Source organism: Lepisosteus oculatus, chromosome 12 (genome assembly GCF_040954835.1).
Source record: "Lepisosteus oculatus isolate fLepOcu1 chromosome 12, fLepOcu1.hap2, whole genome shotgun sequence".
NCBI lineage: Eukaryota > Metazoa > Chordata > Actinopteri > Semionotiformes > Lepisosteidae > Lepisosteus > Lepisosteus oculatus.
Window position 1 is genome coordinate 15,610,140 of NC_090707.1, and position 20,431 is coordinate 15,630,570.

Here is a 20,431-nt window from a genome sequence, read left to right on the forward strand (position 1 = left end):
AAAGCATTAAAATACTGCTAATAACACATCTCTCTACACAAAAAAAGCAGTAAAATTGCTGTTTCAGTCTAATACATTTGCCTACATCCATGGTAAATTGCTGCTGCACTGTAGGCTCCAGTCATTTACTAATCCAAGGCATAATTTACAATGAGTCATAAGAACAATTACAAATGGTTACAAAGGAGGTCATTCAGCCCATCTAGATTGTTTGCTAATTAATTGCTAATCGATTTAAGGATCTCATCCAGCTGTTTCTCGAACGAACCCAGGTTACTGACTTACTGGCTGGGTAATTTGTTCCATACTCTTATGGCCTTTTGGGTAAACACATGCCTGCTGTTCTCAGTTTTAAATACTAGAAATACTTTCAGCCATAAGTGGGACCTGAAACTGGACAGTACATTTTAAACGTACACATAAAAACTAAAATTTCAGTTTTAGCCCAATTTATTTTCTTCAGACATGACTGTTGCCATTTACCATGTTTACAAATTCCTTGGAATTAGCACTATTTCTTTGTAGATGTAGAACTGAGATTTGTTTCATTGTATGTTTATAGCTAGAAATATAACAGGAGAAAAAAGTATCACATCTGAAGGGATCACTTGTTTTGAAGCCAAATGGTTCTGCCAAGTACTTTTTTTAGAAATCAGAGTTCAAGCATACAGAACATTTGATCATGTAAAGACAAAATAGAATCTTAAAATATATTCTATAGATACAATATAGATCTAAAGGTGTAGTGTTCCAGGGAAGACATTTTTTTAAAGAAATAATTTAAAGCTGTAAAATACAATTGTACTAAATATCAACAATATTTAACAGAACAAACAATACTCATTGCACGTATTAGTAATTTTAATATAACTGATACTTATGAAATAACAGAATAACAAATTAGAGAAAGTAACAGATACAAAAAACAGACATTTGAGGACATTCTGGAGGTGGGAGTGAAAGGTATAAAAACTGTTTTTGCATATCAAACAAGTATTATGTTACAGAGCAAGTTCACAACTGCCATATCCACTTATGAATCCCAACACAAAAAACTTACTTCAGTTGCCTGGAATGAGTAATGGCAAGGATAATCGATCAAAGTCAAGAAAACACTCAAAAAGGGTCATTCTACAAATGTTCTTCTTAAATCTTTTGGCCTGTAAAAGCTCAGTTAAAAATAACTTATTGGATCATATATTTTGATGTTTGCAGAGTTCAGGATGTTTAGCTGTTTGGTAAAGCAGCAAATTCTTTCCTGACATTAGTAAGAAAGGCAGAGAAGTTGTTGGTTTCCTGCAATCTGCTCTCCAGATGAGACATGCATTCCAGTGGTGGATCACATGAAACCACTGGATGGGGAAAGAAAATTAGGTTTAAATAATGAGGACATTCTCAGCAAAACCCATTCTTGGCTTCCTCTGCTAAAGTAACTTAGGTCTCAAAATTGTTCAATATCAAACAATTTTAAAAGGAACATAAATAAACAATTAGTCTAGAAGACAAAAGTAGCATAAAACAAGTAATCTGATTAACATCTCACTAATTAAATAATTTCTTGTTTCATTTGGTTTGGTAGATTTATCTTGTGTCACTTTACCTTCATATATGCCCTCTTCACTGATTCGCAGTGTAAAGGTGTACACACTGTCCAGATCCTTATGGTTAACTCTTCTGAACACAAACTGCAGCTTTTCGCCTTATAAAAACAAACAAGTACACCGAAGGATTACTGTAACCAAAAGTTCACCAAAAAGAGTATGAGCACCCTGAGGAAGCTGTCCTGAAAAATATACCACAGCGCAGCTCTAGGACCAGATCGATTTACATTCACGCTCATGCGGAGCTGCTTGTTTCTCTCCCACAGCTCGTAAAAATCAGTGTCCCCTGGCATCCTGTATATTACATTTCCCTGCCAGTCGTAAAACCTCTAAGGATGAGAGAAAATCGTAAAATGTTCCAACAAAGCACAAACAATTTATAAAAATGCTAAAAGGCCCATTAAGCATTTTAATGTAGGAATTCGTATAATATTGATTAGCAACAATTAAGTGACAAACTGTAATTCCCGATATTTGCCATGGAATAAAGATGCTGTGGCTGTGAGCACAGGAAATGTGTTATTTTGCGCAATTTGTTCACAGGAATCAAAACCAAAGATGAGATGCGACTGGAAGGCAATGCAACCCTGGCCATTACATCCAGCCTCCTCATAAACCCATCCTGACAGAGATATCTGTATCTCTACTCCTACAGACGAGAGTATATCACATTGAAAACTTGCAAATCAATTTTTCTAGGTAGTCTGTGTGATTTACACTGCAGCACAGCACTGCAGATGCATGAACCACCACTATTTTATCCAATATCGACTGGCTACTTGTACACTTCTTAAAGCTAAGGATTATGTAACATATTTAAGTTCTCTATTTAAAACGAAATCATTTAGTGTACATTTCTGCAAGAATACTTACCATGAAGCTTACGTATTTCCAACCCAAGACTCTCTTGAAACACTTGTTTAGCCTTGTTCAGATTCTTCAGTCTGCCTTTATTCACCTTATTTTGAGAGGTCATCACTTGAAATGTGAAGAAAAAAAAAATCGAATTGATAATTTGCTTATCCTAAAGTCGAAGCTGTACACCAGTCTCTGTGGTCCGATATGGTGCACTTTTTAAAGCATTTTTTTTAATCAAAACATGAAGATTTAAAATTAATACTTTTAGGGGTGAAACTGATTGATACATTTAGATTATCAAAAAGCTTTTCACAGACTGCTCTTTCATAAAAAGTCCAATTCTAAAAAAGTAGGCATTAAATATTTAAGACATTAAATATAGTAGCTATGAATTAAAAAAAAAGATTTAGACATAATGACTGAACCAGCGTTTAACATTTAAGCAGCCAATGGAGTTAAGCAGTTACAGGTTTGGCTGGGGGGAATAGTACAGAACCAAGAAGAGCCTTTATAATCAGTAACCACAATTTAGAATCAATTCTACATTTATCTGAAATGTTACCTATTTAATGAACAAAACAACAGTTATGACCACTATAATTAGTCTTAGTGGAACCAAAGCTTAACAGTAATGTAAAAATGAAATAAATCAGTGAACTAAAATTTTAACAATTCACAAATTTGCAAAGCTTTCAAATGCTATTGCAGTGTAGTAAATCTGGATATAGAAGCTGAGGTTTAAGTCCACGAAGGCCAACAGATTTAGATAAAAAGTTAACCAAAGTTAATCAAAGAGATCTCAATACAAACAGGTTTACTCTAAACCTGTAACTGTAGCTGAATCAAATATAATGGTTGACTGTCATAATTTTAAAGGAACAGCTAAAGAATGATTAAGTGTCATCTCTGAAAGTTAACTTGTCCTTTTTAAATATATTCTGAATCTCATGCTTAATACAATGCAAAACTTACATTCTATTGAAGTGAACCAGTATTTTTCAATTAACTTTGAAGTGCAAATTACTTTCGACTGCACCTACTGTACTGCATAAATAAATGAGAAACTCACATTCCCGCTTTTTGGCATTCTCTTCCGTAAGCTTCTGCAATGCTTGCATCATTTTCTCCTTCTGCATTTCATTTTCCTGAATTTCCGATTTAATTTCAATTATTTCGGCTCCTCTCTCCTTAATCTGGGCATTTTTGTGTTCCACTTCTGTGAAGACAAATCCATAAAATCCATAAAAATAGAATCACAAAACAGACAATATTGGGGAACCTAATATTTCCCAAAAAGTTTCGTTTACCCTTTAAAAATGCTTTCATCTTCTCAAACATGGCCTCGTCATCCTTGCATTTCTTGTAACACGCGTCTGGAAAAAGGGAAAAGACGAATCACGAAATCTGACAAGTGCTTAACCGTTTCTTCCAATTCAGGGTGACAGGAGAGCCCATCTCTGCAGACAACAGGCTCAAGGCAGACTACGCCCTGGGCAGGACGCCAGTCACCCCAGGGCACACACAGACAGACACATACACACTCACACACCAAGGCCGATTAATCTACCAGTATGTCTTTGGACTGTCAGGTGAAACCCACACGAAGACGTGGAGAACATACAAACTCCACAGAAATAACACCCAGGTCCTTTAGCAAATCACCCATGATGGCTACATGGACATACAGTTTTCATTGTATTCAGCATACTGCACTACTTGGACATAATATATTGCATAGACCCTGGACACATAGCAGCTCTATTCATATTGAGGTTTACTCCATTTCTATTATCATATAACCTTATTTTCTTAACCTTAATTTTGTGATTTTTGTGAGCTTGCAAAAAGACATTTCATTGCCAGTAACTACTGCTGCACGCTGTATTGTTGTGCATTTGATAAATAAACTTCGATTTGATTTGATTTGAAGTGGACCCCAGCAATGCACCACCTCGCCAGCGTGTAATAATAATAATAATTGCTTACAGTTATATAGCGCTTTTCTGGACACTCCACTCAAAGCGCTTTACAGATAATGGGGACTCCCCTCCACCACCACCAATGTGCAGCATCCACCTGGATGATGCAACGGCAGCCATAGTGCGCCAGAATGCTCACCACACATCAGCTATCAGTGGGGAGGAGAGCAGAGTAATGAAGCCAATTCATAGATGGGGATTATTAGGAGGCCATGATTGGTGAGGGCCAATCGGAAATTACACCCCTACTCTTTTCGAGAAATGCCCTGGGATTTTTAATGACCACAGAGAGTCAGGGCCTCGGTTTTATGTCTCATCCGAAGGACGGCACCTGTTTACAGTATAGTGTCCCCATCACTATACTGGGGCATTAGGACCCATATAGACCACAGGGTCCTTTTTCCCAGGAGGTCTCCCATCCAGGTACTGACCAGGCTCACACCTGCTTAGCTTCAGTGGGTTGCCAGTTGTGAGTTGCAGGGTGATATGGCTGCTGGATGTCATTAGTGGACGAAAATCTAAGGTTCATACCTTTTAATGATTTCATCTTCTCTTTGTGTACTCGCTTCAGCTCGGCTTCAGTGCTCACATCTCCCAATACCTCGTTTAAAAGTGTGATTCGCATTTCTTCAAGCTTCTTGGAAAACTGATTGTTAATGCCTGGCTGTTTGATGGAAGCCATGGTACTTCTAAACACAAAATTACATTCATTTATCCCGTTTGCATGCAATGAGAAAATCATTTTAACGTCAAGTACGCATGTATTTTGTAGGCTGACTTCAGTTGGGCAAGTGAGAATATAATCTGAAATATATAATTTTATATATCATATAAAAATACAAAATAAAATACTGAAGCGAGATTCGAATAAAACCAGATGAAACTCACAATAATGAGTGCGGAGTTTTTTAACGAAAAAACAAACTAATGAACTATGCATGAACGATTTAAGATTTATGGAGATAATTCAATGAGGCATAACACAAAATGTTAAGACCATTCCTTAAAAAGAAACAAATAGTGCAAATAAACAAAAAGAAACATTTACATTTAGATCGCCCATATTAATAGAGTAAGGACACGCGAATATAATAAAACATCACATCTTAGTCGCAAAATAAATCACTAAATCACTTCCCTTACTCACGCAATAATGTAGTGTAATGAAGATTCTCATCTAATAAATTAAAATGTTTCTAAAGACTTCAAAACAGTTACCAAATTCAACTTCCGCGCCAAACAAGCTTCGGACGAATCACCGGAAACGTCTGGTGTATTCAAATTTGAAAGGACACTGGAAATTTAAATCAAGTGAGTGGAATTTGTTGGATTTTACTTTGCAATTCGTAACTTTAGCTGCCTTCTTAAATCTCACATTTTTATAAATATATGGCTACTCCTACCGTTCTTAAGATACACTAAATTGCGTTAATGTTTATTAAAAAGGTATAAAACAGTGAAACGCTACTACACATGGTACGGTCCAAACCCTTCCCAGAATGCAACGCCACCTCATGTTATTCTTCCGTTTTCACATGCGATAGTGAAGAGACACAGGGCTACCGATACGGCTTTATACGTCTTATAAAGAGACTGTCAGGCGTGGATGAAAATACACCGATCTGAAACAGTCAAGTGAACCCCAACACAACAACGGAAAGTTACAGGTTTTTTTTTTTTGGTGGATTAAACTCTTTAACTTAAAATGTTGTCTTAATGTCAATGTTAGTTATGTATAATTAAAGTTTTAGTTTTCTTATTATGGGATCCTGTATTAGGAAAGGATTTCTTGAAAAGATTCTCTGGTCCGATTTTTTGTTATGGATTTTGTATCACACCACCGAAGAAAGCTCAAAAGCCGTTTGTTATTCGTATGTGACGGCTATGGAGTAGGTAAACAATGATATACTATGTACTTAAATGCTTAAATGTTTGCTGACTACAGCAAAGACCAACATTGCATTGCATATAAACTGTCTAAAGCCTGAGTTTAAAAGAACTCCCTTCTGTCGTTCAAATGAAGTTAATCTCTTGCTAATAACCAGAAGATTACAAGCGAGTTTGAAACGTCAAAATATACAAGATCTTTATATCAACGAAGTAGTAGCAACCAAACAAAATATAATGGGGCTTAGTGCTTCCTTTTATTTATGACCCGAAATTCTAAAATTAACACGTCTCAAGTCTGCATTACAGAATTTCATTGACAAATTCATTTTAATTCACAAGATCATTAGCGGTCAGTGTTCCCATGCGGGAAAATTATTAATTATAATTGTTACCATTAGTGGTGTAATGTATAGAAATCAATAAATAACATATTTCATCTGTAAACAAGTACGAAATAAGCAAATTTAGGATATTTTAGCTCCCCGTTTAACTTGGCACCTCGCGAAACTGCCTAGTTAATCTTACATAACATCAATTTATTAGCCCTATACAATTTCTTGCATCAGGAATTTGTCTTTTCGCATACCCCAGCTTGCTCTCCATGAGACACACAGGGAGAGAGCCTGGGGTCAGAGCTATTGTGCAGTACCCCTGGAGCAGTTGGGGTTAAGGGCCTTGCTCAGGGGCCCAATGGAGTAGGATTCCTCTGCCGGCTGCGGGATTTGAACTGGCAACCTTCCAGCCACAGAACCACCACTCCGCCCTGCCCCGGACATTATCTGTGCAGGACAAGTCAGCCATGAATGCACTAAACTTGAGACCTATGCAATCACTTACTGTACCTTTACATTTGTCAGTCAGCAGCTGATCTTGCACTTTATTAGTACAAAACTATTTCAGCATGGATTCTTGTGTACATTCAGTTGGCATTCACAGAAATGCTGGAGTTGAATAAATCAGGCTATCTACACAATAGTTTACATTTTTAGACATACTGCATACAACATTAATCACACAACTTCACATCCCACATATTTGATTTTTAAGGTACTATACAAAAGTTATTTTTCCCCCAAATTATATCCCAACTGTCTGTGGCTTTAATAAGCACCTCTGAAGTCATAAAGTGTAAATTCTGTAACAACTTCATGTTTGTATTTGGACCACATCTCTGGACTGATTTTAGAAGCAGCTGTAGCCTTTTATTGTGTTTTGAAGAAGACTGTACACAAGATTCTGTACCATTAGGTACAAGAAAATAAAACACAAGCTTCAGAAATATGTTCAAAACTGTCCTTTATCGGTTGCAAAATCTTTAATCATGTAGCAACTTACTGTACTCAGATGAAACTATAACATTTTAAAATTGTGGTGATTATAGTATAACTATGTTCATGCAATATTTAAATACTTCACAATGAAGAAAATGCTCAAAAACGAAAACAACCAGTAAGATATAATTATGGATACAGTGAACTCTCAGGCACCAATTTCACTGTATTGCCTTTTAAGTTATGTAAATATTTTACAAACTACATCATGAAATTAAAACTAAGTAGTTTCAAAACTCCATAAATCAGGAAGATTAAACATTTAAAAACAGAAAAGGATACAACAGCAGAAAAACAGAACTGCAGCAACACAACTACAAAAGCCTTTACCAATGCAGGATATGAAATGTACGATGTCAGACTCATCTACATGGTCATTTAAATGTTGACTTCAGGTACAAAAAAAGCACTGTAATTTACTACTGCTTGCATTCTATAGTCTGTGATCCTTTTATTGGTCACCAAGAAATTCTACATAGTTCATAACACAGAAACAGAGGCAGACAATACTAGACGTTGTTTAGATGTGTTACTTCTAATTCAAGTATTTATCACTGGAGATATATGGATGAACAACTTCAATGTGCACGTCTCCGTTAGTACAATTCTTTTAGTGTAGGGGAGTCGTTCTTTGCATTTGTTAGTACTCTTTTTTTTTTTACACATACACATTTTCAGAGCTCCATGTAGGTCTTCATGATAATCTCCGTTAACTTCCAAGAGCTGTCCTAAAATGGAAATACTTATTAAAGCACAAGATTTTAACTTTATTAAAATAAGCTTTAAAGGTTTTTGCAAATTACACCTAATACAGGATTTTGTTTGTATGAATGATGACAGGACAATCTGACTGGACAGAAAGTAACAAAAAAAAACATCATTCGGGTTACTTTACCTCCAGGTCTTACGAACTTGCAAGCACGCAATACAAGCTCGCCTTTGTGGGAGGGTGTACCTTTTACACAAATTCAGAAACATCATTGATAGATCATGTCCTAAGATTAAACCGATTCCATGCACAGAATGTACAGTAAAATTTCACAATTTTTTACCTTTTCATTAAGCTGGAAAATAGTTTTTGATGACACAAAAGGTCAAGTAACATTAACCCAACTAGTAAGTTAAAGGATGGATTTCAGGCACATCTAAATCATACTTTGTTGGAACAACTTTTGCGCTGGTACCTTCTGTCCTTGAAAACATTCTTGAAGAACTTTAGGCAGTAACTGAAGCCTCAATTACATTCTGCTGTATATCTCAGGAACAGTGGTTCTAAAAACAAAAGATGGTATCTGAATATCATGGGTCTTCTAAGGTGAGGACACCAAGTTGGACAGTCTGGAGGGAAACAGAGGAATACTATAAGCAATGTTAAAGAAAGGTACAACAAAAACACTGCATACACTTTAAAAAAGTTTTATCTAAGGATTCTACACATGGCTGTCAATGTATATGTATGAATGCTGATTGACCATCTGCTTAAACAGACATTGTGTTAAATATCATCATTCAGTTAATATACCTCCATTTCTTACGTCCTTGCAAGCAAACCATTACAAGAACGCCTTTGTGGGAGGAAACAATTTTACTTAGTTCAGATCACTACAGCCCTGCTCCCTTTATTTCCTTACTGTCTGTAGGTTAAACACCCCTGACTGGCAAAGTGATCAAGACATTTCTTTCAATGGCAAAAAGATTAAAAAAAAATCTGCTTTTAGCTGTTACCTTACAATAAAGAATGACATTCCAATTTCTGCTTAAGTAAATCTCAGTCTGGATGTTCTTGACTATCAAATACACAAGTCATCTTCATGAACGTTTCCTAAAGACAAAGACAATTTGTAAAAATCCACCTATCCCATATGGGTTACCATCAGAGAATTTAAAGATTTCTACTCTTAAAAGAAGGACTAATTCACTTCACCACCACAACCAGAGCTACCTACTTGATTAAGAATGTCTGATCCTCCAGTCGTACAAGAGCTCTTGGCATTAGAGCTTGGCATTAGTAACCCCAAGTTTCCTGAGCTCCAGAAACATCTCAAATCCATCCTGGTAATCACTTAATGTGAGTCATCCAGATGTACCTAGTAGAAGCCTGTAAATAACTACAGGGAAACAAAAAGATTTTAATATATATACTTTCAATCACACTATTTTCCAAAACATTCACATTTTATTAAAAAAAAGTTATAATTAAGTTGAACACTGATCGTAAACATGACAGTTCAACTCAAAGCTTATTTCTCATGAAGCCCACAGTACATAAAAACAACTTTGTGATTTTCTAATCACAGCTGTTTTAGGATTAAAGTGCTTTATATTGCACTCATGGTGCAATAGTGCATAAAGGTATATTGCCATCTCTTAGAACTAGCAGTTCAATTGAGAAGCAGGCAGGCAGGCTTCACTCTTTACATTCTAGATCAGAATTTTACAAAGGTTAGTGTTGGAGTTAGAGTATACCAGAGAGGCTACCATGAGCTCTCCCCAGCCGTAGGTATCGTCCATTTATCTCCCCACTTTGACTTACCAAGTTCTACTAACACTTAGTAGACTGGCTTGAGTCAGGAGGGTTCATAAAACACTTTCCCTAGTTACACACAATGATAGTTTATGTTGTTTTCGCCTAAGAAATGTGTCTTTTCACAAGTAAACTCGTGAACAGACTCAACCGACTCCCTCGGCCGCAGGTAACAACCATGGAAACAAAAAGCATCCCATCTAAGACACCGTCCAAGCATCCCTCGTGTGTGTGTATATATATATAGCTTTACAATATTGTAGTGTACTCACAAACCGTAAACCTTAACCAACAACTGGAATTCATATCAAAACTCAACCAGTTAGCTGTAGTTTACAGATCAAATCCATGATGTCGAAGTCAAACCTCTTGACTACTTTAAAGACGCGCTGCATAGCCCGAAATGCCTCTTCATTTTGTAACCTTCCTCGTTGTCATAATAAAAGTTTTTTTAATGCTTTTAATGCGTTTTCTCTAGAGATCCGTCGATATGGGACAGAACAGCAATAGTAAAACTTGAAGAGACCGAATATAGACTTTTAATTACACGTTAAACATATATTGGCTTGACTTTAAATTAAAACACGTTACAGTATCGTTGGGGCAACGTGGACTCACAGCCTTGTTATTTTAGGATACAGTCTAAAATGCAGTTCTACTTCGCAGTTGAAGCAGCTTATAACAGTTACTGCGGTTTTCTTTTTCAGAAAGCGCCCAAAAGGACAGCGCAAACTCCATATTGACTGCAGGTTTGCCTACGTCGGCTTGTCTATTCAACACATGCAAAGTAACTACTTACAAAAGAAGACGTATAATACAGAACATTAATATACAGTCAACACATTCCACAAATCATGTGCTGCATTCTCTTACCCCCCACCAAACTTCCTTCGGCCTGAATGGGGAAAAAAAGGATATTTCACCTCCAGGCAAGTTCATTTCACGACATGTGCGAGTAAAATACACATGCGCACACCCCTGAGTGAGCAGGAGATACACCTCCGCTGGTAGTGCCGCGACCTCTGGTGGCTGGATGACTAAACACAACAATGAAGTCGTTCGCGTTCAGTGTGTTGGGACCCGAATTATTCAAACAGCAATGTCTGAATACGGACGTGCGATAGGATTCTGATTTGTTTTAATCCAAACTGAACATTTAAGAATATTTTTGGCAGTAGGGGGCTGGCATGCAGACTTTTTAGCTCGCCTGTTCATCCGTCAACATTGTAAATCCATGAACAAGTTTTTCAGGAACCTTTTGCTACAGCACGTACTGTATATAGGAACTTAATCCTTCATATTTTGTCCTGGGAATCTGTGTTAGGTATGCGCCACTCGCCCTCTGGTGGATACCTGTGACGATAGCGCCCTTTTAAGGAATCAGAGACTTAAATCTTTGCTGCGTGCAGTCGTTGAATCTAAAGTATGCTCACACAATATCGTTTGTGTACTGTTTTTCAGTGCACCAAGGTGCACAGTCTCACTGAAAGTACGTTTTTTACGTGCCGTCTAAGTTAATCAACGTTTCTAAATTGACTTTGTGTGTGTGTGAAAGAACCCTAAGGCAGACAGCTGTCTTGTCAACTTCCATTGCTTCTCAAAATTCAATACTTCTTACTTCTAGAATAGGATCCATGTTGCCAGGACCCTTATCAGGAATAATAAAGAGGTTTTTGATAACTGGTGGGTGGCTGTACAAATACATGTAGAGTTGGACAAGCTATACCAGATATCCCCTTGAGGCTTATGATGATGCAAAAAATGAAATTTTGGTGTAAGGGGCACTTTAGTTTGGGTTGGATCTAATTTGGTCATTTTTGGGTTCCCATCTTGTAACAGTAAATACTACATAGAACACTAATATAACATAATAGAAGCTACACGTACTATTCCTACAAAAAGAAGAAAAAAACTAGAATTTAAGTAATTTCACCATTTGCTTTTACATTTTATTCATATCAAATTAACTGGTTTTCTTTTCAAAGTTTGTTTTGCTGCTTGCCAATTACCAATTGCAGTTAGTGTGACACGTTGTTGTGAAAATGACAGCCTTTTAATCCAGTCTCTGATGACAAATGTACTCCGAATGAAGAGAGTGAACACGAGTTACCCGATGGCAGACTGAGCATTTCAAAATTGCTAGACACAATCCTAAAAAAGAGTCATATGAACATCACCAGATTCCCAGTTGTCTGCCAAGTTTAACCTGGAGTTACATAAAGTCCTTGTCATTTGTTAAAAGCAGCTTCAGTGTTTAATCACCATGTTGAATGATCACAGGATGTCCATTCAGGATGAGCTCTGCAAACAATACATTAGCAGAAGCTGCACAGGCACCACTACAGAAATAACACTCAATGGTCAGAGCAATCCCATCAATAAATGCCTGAGATGAAAAGCTGCCTTCAGCTCATTTAATACATCACTGCTAATTTAGTCATATTAATGACTGTTCTTCCAGGTATATCATTAAAATCAGATGTCCTACATATGCTATAATATAATTGTAAGTTACACACCTATTATACCTCAATGTCCTGGATGCAAAGATGTAAACACTTGCTTCTGTATTAGATGATCACTTTATTGGCCATAAACAATTTCTTGTATTAGGAATTTGTCTTTTCGCATACCCCAACTTGCTCTCCCTGAGACACACAGACAGGGAGAAAAGCTTGGGGTCCGAGCACAGGGTCAGTCATTTATACGGCCCCCTGGAGCAGTTGGGGTTAAGGGCCTTGCTCAGGGGCCCAACAGAGTAGGATTCCTCTGCCAGCCACAGGATTTTGAAACAGTAACTTTCCAGCCACAGGCACAGATCCTTAGCCGCCGCATCGCCCAGTATTGTACTCTGTATTGACTACCACTGTATGAGAGTATGTGTGCCACCACACCAAAACTGTCAATCCTGCCAGGTAGCTGTATAAAGCCAATACATTCATTTGTGCATCTAAATATCCAAATCACAAAATTCAGATTGTATGAAAACAGTACAGTTGAATAACACTTCATTATTTAATACAAAAATCTCCAATGAACAGTACTTCTTTGAGTGGACACATTCCTTATCTTTAACCTTTCAAAATGTTCGCCTTTTTTAGAGAAACTCCTTTATTTAATTAACGAAACATGGTAGGATTAGATAAGATTTATGCATGTGAAATATGATTTTTACACATTCATGTGTCTATAAAATAATGAAAATACTGAACCAAGTCTTGTTAATCTATTTTCTAAACAATGGATATTCCCAGTGAAGTGAAAATTAGACTTAGAGACTACATCTGAGCCACATTTTTTCAAGTACTATAGGAATGTTTGTGGTCTTTCCAAGGCTGAGAATTGGGCATAATTATTATACCATCAGCATATTCCTACAAAGATCTCCAAAAGATAGCAGTTTCAAATGTGTAAAGAATTCACTTTAATAACTGCTCAGATTAATTCTGTTGATTTACGGTTAAGGGATTGAAAGAGAAAATAAAAGAAAATAAATAATTAGAAACAATAAATAAAAAGTAGAAATAATTACATACCAAAAGCAGATCATTTGTTTCAATAAACATTTATGCATTCTCCTTATCTAATTCAGTAACGTGACATAATTCTAAGATCAAAAGACGACACAGAAATGATCAGATATATATTTGTGTTATTATTTTTTATTTCTTTGTCATTTCAAAAAACCTGCAAAAAGTAAAGAACAATAAACAACACCAGTGGCTGTTTTACCTCAGTAACAAACCAAAAATTGTCAGCAATATATAAAATGGCTAATGTTCTGCAATTAAAAGAAATGGCTTGTGCAAACATTACTCATCTGTAATCTCATCTGCTGAGGACAAGTGATGAGGTTCCAAATTTTTCCCCATGAATTATTGCATGTCAGCAGATGCCCTTATGTGTAGCCCTAGAAAAAAATACTTGAACTTCTTGAACCTGAGGAAACACTACATCCATGCACACACCCTGTGAAGTGTAGTCAGGCCCCCTGACACCGCAAAGTGGACGTCTTACTTTCACGCGGTATAAAAGGAGGTACGTAATAAAGCCACAGATAAATACTCTTTACATGGTGCTACACCTACAAGCGCATTTGAAAGGAACACTGTTTCAGCTGTGAAGGACAAACAGATCTGACGATGGATTTCATTCACAGTAACGGAGTGTTGGTTATTCAGCACCTACAGAATAACTACAGGGATTACCACAGTTTCCTCAATTTCATGTCTTCAGTGGGTGACCCGCGCAACATTTTTTCAGTTTATTTTCCTCTGTGGTTCCAGTTCAGCCAGATTGTGGGCACCAAAATGATCTGGGTGGCTGTGATTGGAGATTGGTTCAATCTCATATTCAAATGGTGAGCAATGTTATGGTGCTGAAACGATGTGTCAGTGTTATGAAAAAAGTAATAATAAAGTAATAATAACTGTGAAAGGAAAGAAAAGATCCAAGATTTGCTCTACCATTTGTTTGGCAAGAAAAGGGCAGAGTTTCAGTTACCCTAAGATTGGAATGTATGTAAAATTATTTAAACTTATTAAACAAACTTGTTTTCATACATATCCGGTAGACATTCTATTTTTCCTTTTGCGCTGAACTTTCTCAAAAATGCTTAAGGCACAACAGTTTAATAAAGTATCTTAGGAATTAGATTTGTCTTTGCTATGTTTATTTAGGATAAAGAAATTACCTTAGTTATTTAGTTAGTTATTAGTTTAATGTGAAATACAGTAATTGTTGATAAATTCATTGTTTATTATTTCTTGTTTTCAGGATTTTATTTGGTCATCGCCCTTACTGGTGGGTTCAAGAAACTCACTTTTATGAGAACAATTCCCTGCCAAAACTTGAACAGTTCCATATAACCTGTGAAACAGGACCGGGTGAGTGTTCATTTTGCTATTCTTTGTGCATTAAATACAGATATAAAAGCTCGCTATTAAGTATGAAATTAAGATAGAAGCTTCTTAAATTATGATTTCATATTTACTCATGTCCTCCTCTCTAAATACCATATTTTAGTGACACTTGAGAACTCATTTTTTGCAACACACACATCAACGTGTGTTATTAGCTAACAGGTTTAACACATAAGACATGACAGTAAAAGTTCATAAAGCATTAAAAAAACATAACTGAGCGGTACTTCCACATGTTCTCTTGAATATTGATCTTAAACTATTCGTTTTTTGAGATGACTTGTTTTAATACTGTAACACAGACCCATTTTTTTGTGGAACTTCTAAACAAAACTGGAAACGGAATATGGAATAATCAGAGTTTTGGTTTAGTTCATTATTTTATGAGAGTGACTACGCAATTGCACATGAAGTTACACAGATCCGGAAAGTAAAATGTGTGGCTGAGAGTACTTCTGTTTCAGGCAGCCCGTCTGGTCACGCAATGGGGTCTGCGTGTGTGTGGTATGTGATGGTCACTTCTGCACTGAGCTTCACAAGACCTCAAAGTGATAAGTCCCCTCACAAAATGCAAAGGTAAGAGCATTTAAGGAGCACTTCCAGTTCATGTTATGTGCTAGCAGTGTGGAGAAGTGGATGTGGTTAGTATGCTAGACTTTGGACTTGTGACATGAAGGTTGTAGGTTCAGTTCCTGTGTACACTGTTGTTATTCCCTTGAGCAAAGAACTTAACAAAAAACTGCTTCAATGAAATTCCCAACTGTGTAAATGGGTACAAATGTAAACTGTTTTGGCTAAAAGCATCAGCTTTATAAATGAATAAAATCAAAAGTTAGCAAATGAAATCTTTTAGATTAGTGTTGAATAACCTAGAAATACTGAAGCGATGGATAAATGCATACTCATTCATTTAAATAATTTCTACTTTTTTTAAAGTTGAAAATATGCTGTATACCTCCTGGAAGTGCAATAGTATCTTTTGTATAGTTTTTTTAATTCATAAAAATAGCACCAATATCTGTATCAAAAACAGTAAGTTACCAGAGTGCGCATATGTTTGGTATGGAAAACAAATCATAACTTAAATCAAAAGACAATGATTTTAAATAAATTTAGCTTTTATTTCTAAATAAAGGGTTAATATTTGTGTTATGTTAATATGTATTCGACCAAATTCTGTACCTTTTGTAAAACATCTCTCTCATCAATGTACTAGATTTATTCTTCCAAAAAATTAGAAAGTAAAACTACTGTAGCAATACAGAAAACCTGAATAAATATTTGTCCCATAAAAGTTCTTATATACATCATATACCTGATAAATGTGTGTCATTTATGTACTGTAATCCTTTTGTTTTAACGAATGTATTTGTTGCTACTTTTGACTATGTGCATTTTTAATTCCAAAATTTCATTTAAGTTTAGAAAGGGCCTACTGTATATAGCTGATAATTTGCCCAGTGGCCTGGATGTGAAGATTAACTCACACCCTTTTGGGATAAATACATAATAATACTAATAATTCTCCTAAATTTATTAGAATACTTTGATCTAAAGCAACCATTTTATTTATATTCGTAGAGTCTAATAGACTGCATGAACACTTTGCTAAAATGCGACTGCACACCATTAAAAAAGCCAACTCACAGACACGCTAATGGTAGATAACAGATTCCAAGATGTTATAGTGTCAAATCAACAGGGCCGGGAATACAATATTTTATTGTTTTCTGAGAAGAAATGACTTCATTTGAAGAAGCAGAACATCACCAGTCCATTGGATTTACATGTACAGGGTTTACTGTGGCTAGAGCCACAGAAGAAAATAATCTTGAAATTGATTTGATTTTTGTCAAGTCTTTCTGAACTGCAAGTACCTGCTTGTCTTGTCCTAACCCCGCACTGCTTGATTGATAGGACACCAGGACACACACTTCATTTCTGGCTCACCAAGGTGCCTTTGTAGAAAACAAACACAATTCCAGAAATATTCCAATAACCAGGGGTAACCAGCCTGAGTAATGAAATACAGAGAACAAATTCTGACCTCTGCACTTCATGCGGTGACTAGAAAGTTTAATCTCTGTGCACCAACATACAGTATTTATAAATTCTAAAAATGTTTTTTTTAATATATATACAGTAGAACCATCCACCGTATGTTGTCTAAACATCGTAAAAATCCAAATATATATAAGGCCACTTGCAGCAAGTTATGTATCTGTATACAGTTTAATTTAATTTCATTTTTTTAATGTTCTCCATTTTTTATTTTCCCAGATTTTGGATTGCCTGGTCTTTTCTCTGGACAGCTTTCTGGGTTGTTCAGATCAGTGTCTGTATCTCTAGGGTTTTTATAGCCACACACTTTCCTCATCAAGTCATTCTTGGGGTGTTAGCAGGTAAGAGTAACATACTCACAGATACAATCAACTGTTTGCCTAAAGAATGCCTCCATCCCGACTTTTGAATAAAAACAGCCAGGGTCAATATACTGTAAATTTATTTCATATGTCAACAAAGTCATTACAAGTCATTAATGAACTTTTAATTACTTTTTTGTTGCCACATAATTTTTGGAATACTGGAGATCTTTTGCTGGTACAGGCATTTTCATTTATCAGTCACCAGTTGTTAATCAAGAAGAATAAATTATTTGAACATGAATCCGTTATTATTTAGTGTTTTATGCATTAAGATCCATATTAGTACATTTGGTGCATTGTGTCTCAATCATTTAATGGAAAAATATGAGGACAAATTAATCAAGTTAGAATCAAGTATTAGAAAACATACCAAGAAAGTGAAATCTGCTGATATCATTAACCTGTAGTTCTTTCTCAACAGGAATGCTGGTCGCTGAGGTGTTTGAACACATCCCCTCAATCCAAACAGCCAGTTTGAAAGTCTACATTACAACCAATTTCTTCCTGTTTTCCTTTGCGGTAGGCTTCTACCTGGTCCTGAAAATGATTGACATCGATCTCTTGTGGTCAGTTCCAAAAGCAAAAAAGTGGTGCATCAACCCAGACTGGATCCACTTGGACACAACCCCTTTTGCGGGGCTAGTGCGAAATTTGGGGGCTCTGTTTGGGCTTGGCTTGGCCATAAATTCACAGATGTTCCTTCAGAGTTGCAAGGGCAAAAATGGCTACAAGATTAGCTTTAAGCTGATGTGCATCACAACCGCCCTGACAACTCTGCAGCTGTACGATTTCATAAAGATACCCACACACACAGAGGTTCTGTTTTACGCTCTGTCTTTTTGTAAGAGTGCAGTCATTCCACTTACTGTTGTTGCTCTCATTCCTTACTGCATTCACTTATTAATGGGAGACAGCGAGAAGAAATTGGATTAAATAAATTCAGACACTCCTACAAAAGCCTGTTCGTACTGTAAAAGGAGACTACATCAAAATACCACATTAGTTTTTTTTTTTGCAGATTAACCCACTACCCATGGCTTTGGATATAAAATGAGCATTCATTAATTCTAAAAATGCAGGACTATATGACAGAGTAAAACATATCTTATCTAAAGGAACGTGTGAATGACGTCCTCTCACAAAACTGCATGTCATGGTAACAGTTTTCTGAGAGTCCTAATTATTTATCTTATTTATAAAATGTTCCAAATTCTGTAGTTGCATTTTAATGGGATACATCTTTGCTTTCAAAATGGAAGAGCCAGTCAGGATTTTGGCTTCATCTCAAATCAGTGGCAGGATCATTTCTAAATTGCTGTATCTCTGTTTTCCATTTGAATTTGAATTGTTATTGAAGTAAGTTTTTTATTTACCCTGTGCAAGTGATAGGGGAAGAGTTTTATATATACATGTGTTGTGATTTTAAAGTTATAAGTATTCTGAAATCCTTTTTATAACAATTGAAGCAACAAAATATACGGTATGACAAATGTATAACTGCCTGAAAGACTAAGCTGTAAATAAAAAATACATGTACTTAAAATGTTTTTTGGCCATTTTAGTTGTAATTGAAATGTTCTTCCTTATAGTGAAGGCAACGAATTCAGATTTTGGTCGGTATGATTTGCACATATTTATTCTTTACTGGTGCTCATGATTGAAAGAGGTCTTTTCAACTTACAAAGATTAATACTCATAAATGGCTTATTGTAACTGGGGAGATGGCTTCTCTTAAGTACTCGTCCTGATACTACTGCACAGTAACTTGATAACTGTTTCCCTAACTCTTGACGCTGTAAATTATAGAACAAAAAAGGCAAAGTGTGGAAAACATACTGTACCTTGCACTTCTGGGGAGCTTTTAAAATGTAACCACTGTAAAGGTACTGTAGAAACAATATTGTCTATACCACCATTCGTCTGAAACATTTCTAATGTACATGAAACTGCAATATAGCAGCGCTGGGAATTTACAGTGCATTCTACTTTGGGGTTCTCTATAATACAACTGTCAAGCAAAGATTTTTTGAGTGAATTTATGTTGTTGGAACTATACCTGTCACAAGGCTTAGATACTAATGAAAATCTAGCATAACTGATATACTGTATATTCTTTGAAATGTTAATCTGTTTATGGGTCAGGGTATTGCTATTAAGCAAAGCACTTTAGAAGCAGGACTTGTCTTTTGAAGCAGTTCAATAAAAGCTAAATGCAAGTGTGCCTGTGTTGTGTAATTATTTTATGGTCTGTTGGTTTAGTGTTAGATGAGTTGTTCATGTTGTTCTTAACTATTATGGAATAATAAACTCAATTCCATTCTGATCTTGACCACTATATCATGTTTTCTGAGGAGAAATATTTTGAGTGGTCGATTTAAAATCTTTTGCTTCAACTCAGTATTAGCATTAGTTTCATCATTTTACTAATTTGGCACTTGATAACATTCTCCCTTGAGTTGTATTTCAATGTCACTACCCTGAAACACTTGCATGGTTCTTTGACTGATATCAAGATAATAATTTAATCCTAATAAGGTCATTATTTAACTTCGGAGCTATTCTCTTAAATTCCTCAATGGTAGAGTGAAATGTACTCATTTTCTTTCAGATTAAGTGTACATCAATCAGTAAATCATACAGTTTTTGTTTGACCAGTTTAGACAGAGAAGATCTTTTAATGATTGTCAGCTTAAGGAGATGGTTATTGCTGTATTAAACAACTGCAAGACATTCTTAGTCTGACGTCTGGTAAGTTAGCTTTGATGTTAACAAGATTTAATGAGAAATGACAGTGAAAGAACCTCAAAACTGAGTTGAAACCTCAATTTCTACTTTTGAATAACTGAGCATCAGTCAATGTAGATAACTCCAATCTTTTGCCCAGTGGGGAAATATTATAT

The 20,431-nt window shown here is 36.0% G+C and overlaps 2 protein-coding genes and 1 long non-coding RNA gene across 6 annotated transcripts; 1 reads left to right on the forward strand and 2 right to left on the reverse strand.

The window, feature by feature from the left end:
- Positions 1-843: 843 nt before the first annotated feature.
- spc25 (SPC25 component of NDC80 kinetochore complex) lies at positions 844-5,914 on the reverse strand. Of its 2 annotated transcripts, none has more exons than XM_006636608.3 (7): positions 5,586-5,914; positions 4,970-5,127; positions 3,767-3,832; positions 3,529-3,675; positions 2,475-2,579; positions 1,601-1,699; positions 844-1,352 (listed from the first exon to the last, which is right to left on the reverse strand). In XM_006636608.3, the coding sequence occupies exons 2-7, from the start codon at positions 5,118-5,120 to the stop codon at positions 1,228-1,230; spliced, it is 693 nt and encodes a 230-aa protein (XP_006636671.1). In that variant the 5' UTR covers positions 5,121-5,127; positions 5,586-5,914; the 3' UTR covers positions 844-1,227. The 2 variants fall into 2 exon arrangements, with proteins under 2 accessions (XP_006636671.1, XP_015214359.1); XM_015358873.2 differs by having other exon boundaries at positions 5,657-5,913.
- A 2,391-nt stretch (positions 5,915-8,305) lies between these two features.
- LOC107078782 (uncharacterized) lies at positions 8,306-11,171 on the reverse strand. 3 transcript variants are annotated; one of them, XR_011191352.1, is made up of 5 exons: positions 11,057-11,171; positions 9,606-9,767; positions 9,390-9,481; positions 8,844-8,997; positions 8,306-8,387 (listed from the first exon to the last, which is right to left on the reverse strand). It is a non-coding gene; the product is annotated as an uncharacterized lncRNA (long non-coding RNA). The 3 variants fall into 3 exon arrangements; XR_001479754.2 differs by having other exon boundaries at positions 9,385-9,481; positions 11,057-11,170; XR_001479755.2 differs by lacking the exon at positions 9,390-9,481 and having other exon boundaries at positions 11,057-11,169.
- Positions 11,172-14,325: 3,154 nt separating this feature from the next.
- LOC102691948 (glucose-6-phosphatase 2) lies at positions 14,326-19,750 on the forward strand. The gene is made up of 5 exons (XM_006636607.3): positions 14,326-14,543; positions 14,960-15,069; positions 15,570-15,681; positions 17,386-17,507; positions 17,953-19,750. The coding sequence occupies exons 1-5, from the start codon at positions 14,326-14,328 to the stop codon at positions 18,462-18,464; spliced, it is 1,074 nt and encodes a 357-aa protein (XP_006636670.1). The 3' UTR covers positions 18,465-19,750.
- Positions 19,751-20,431: the final 681 nt, after the last annotated feature.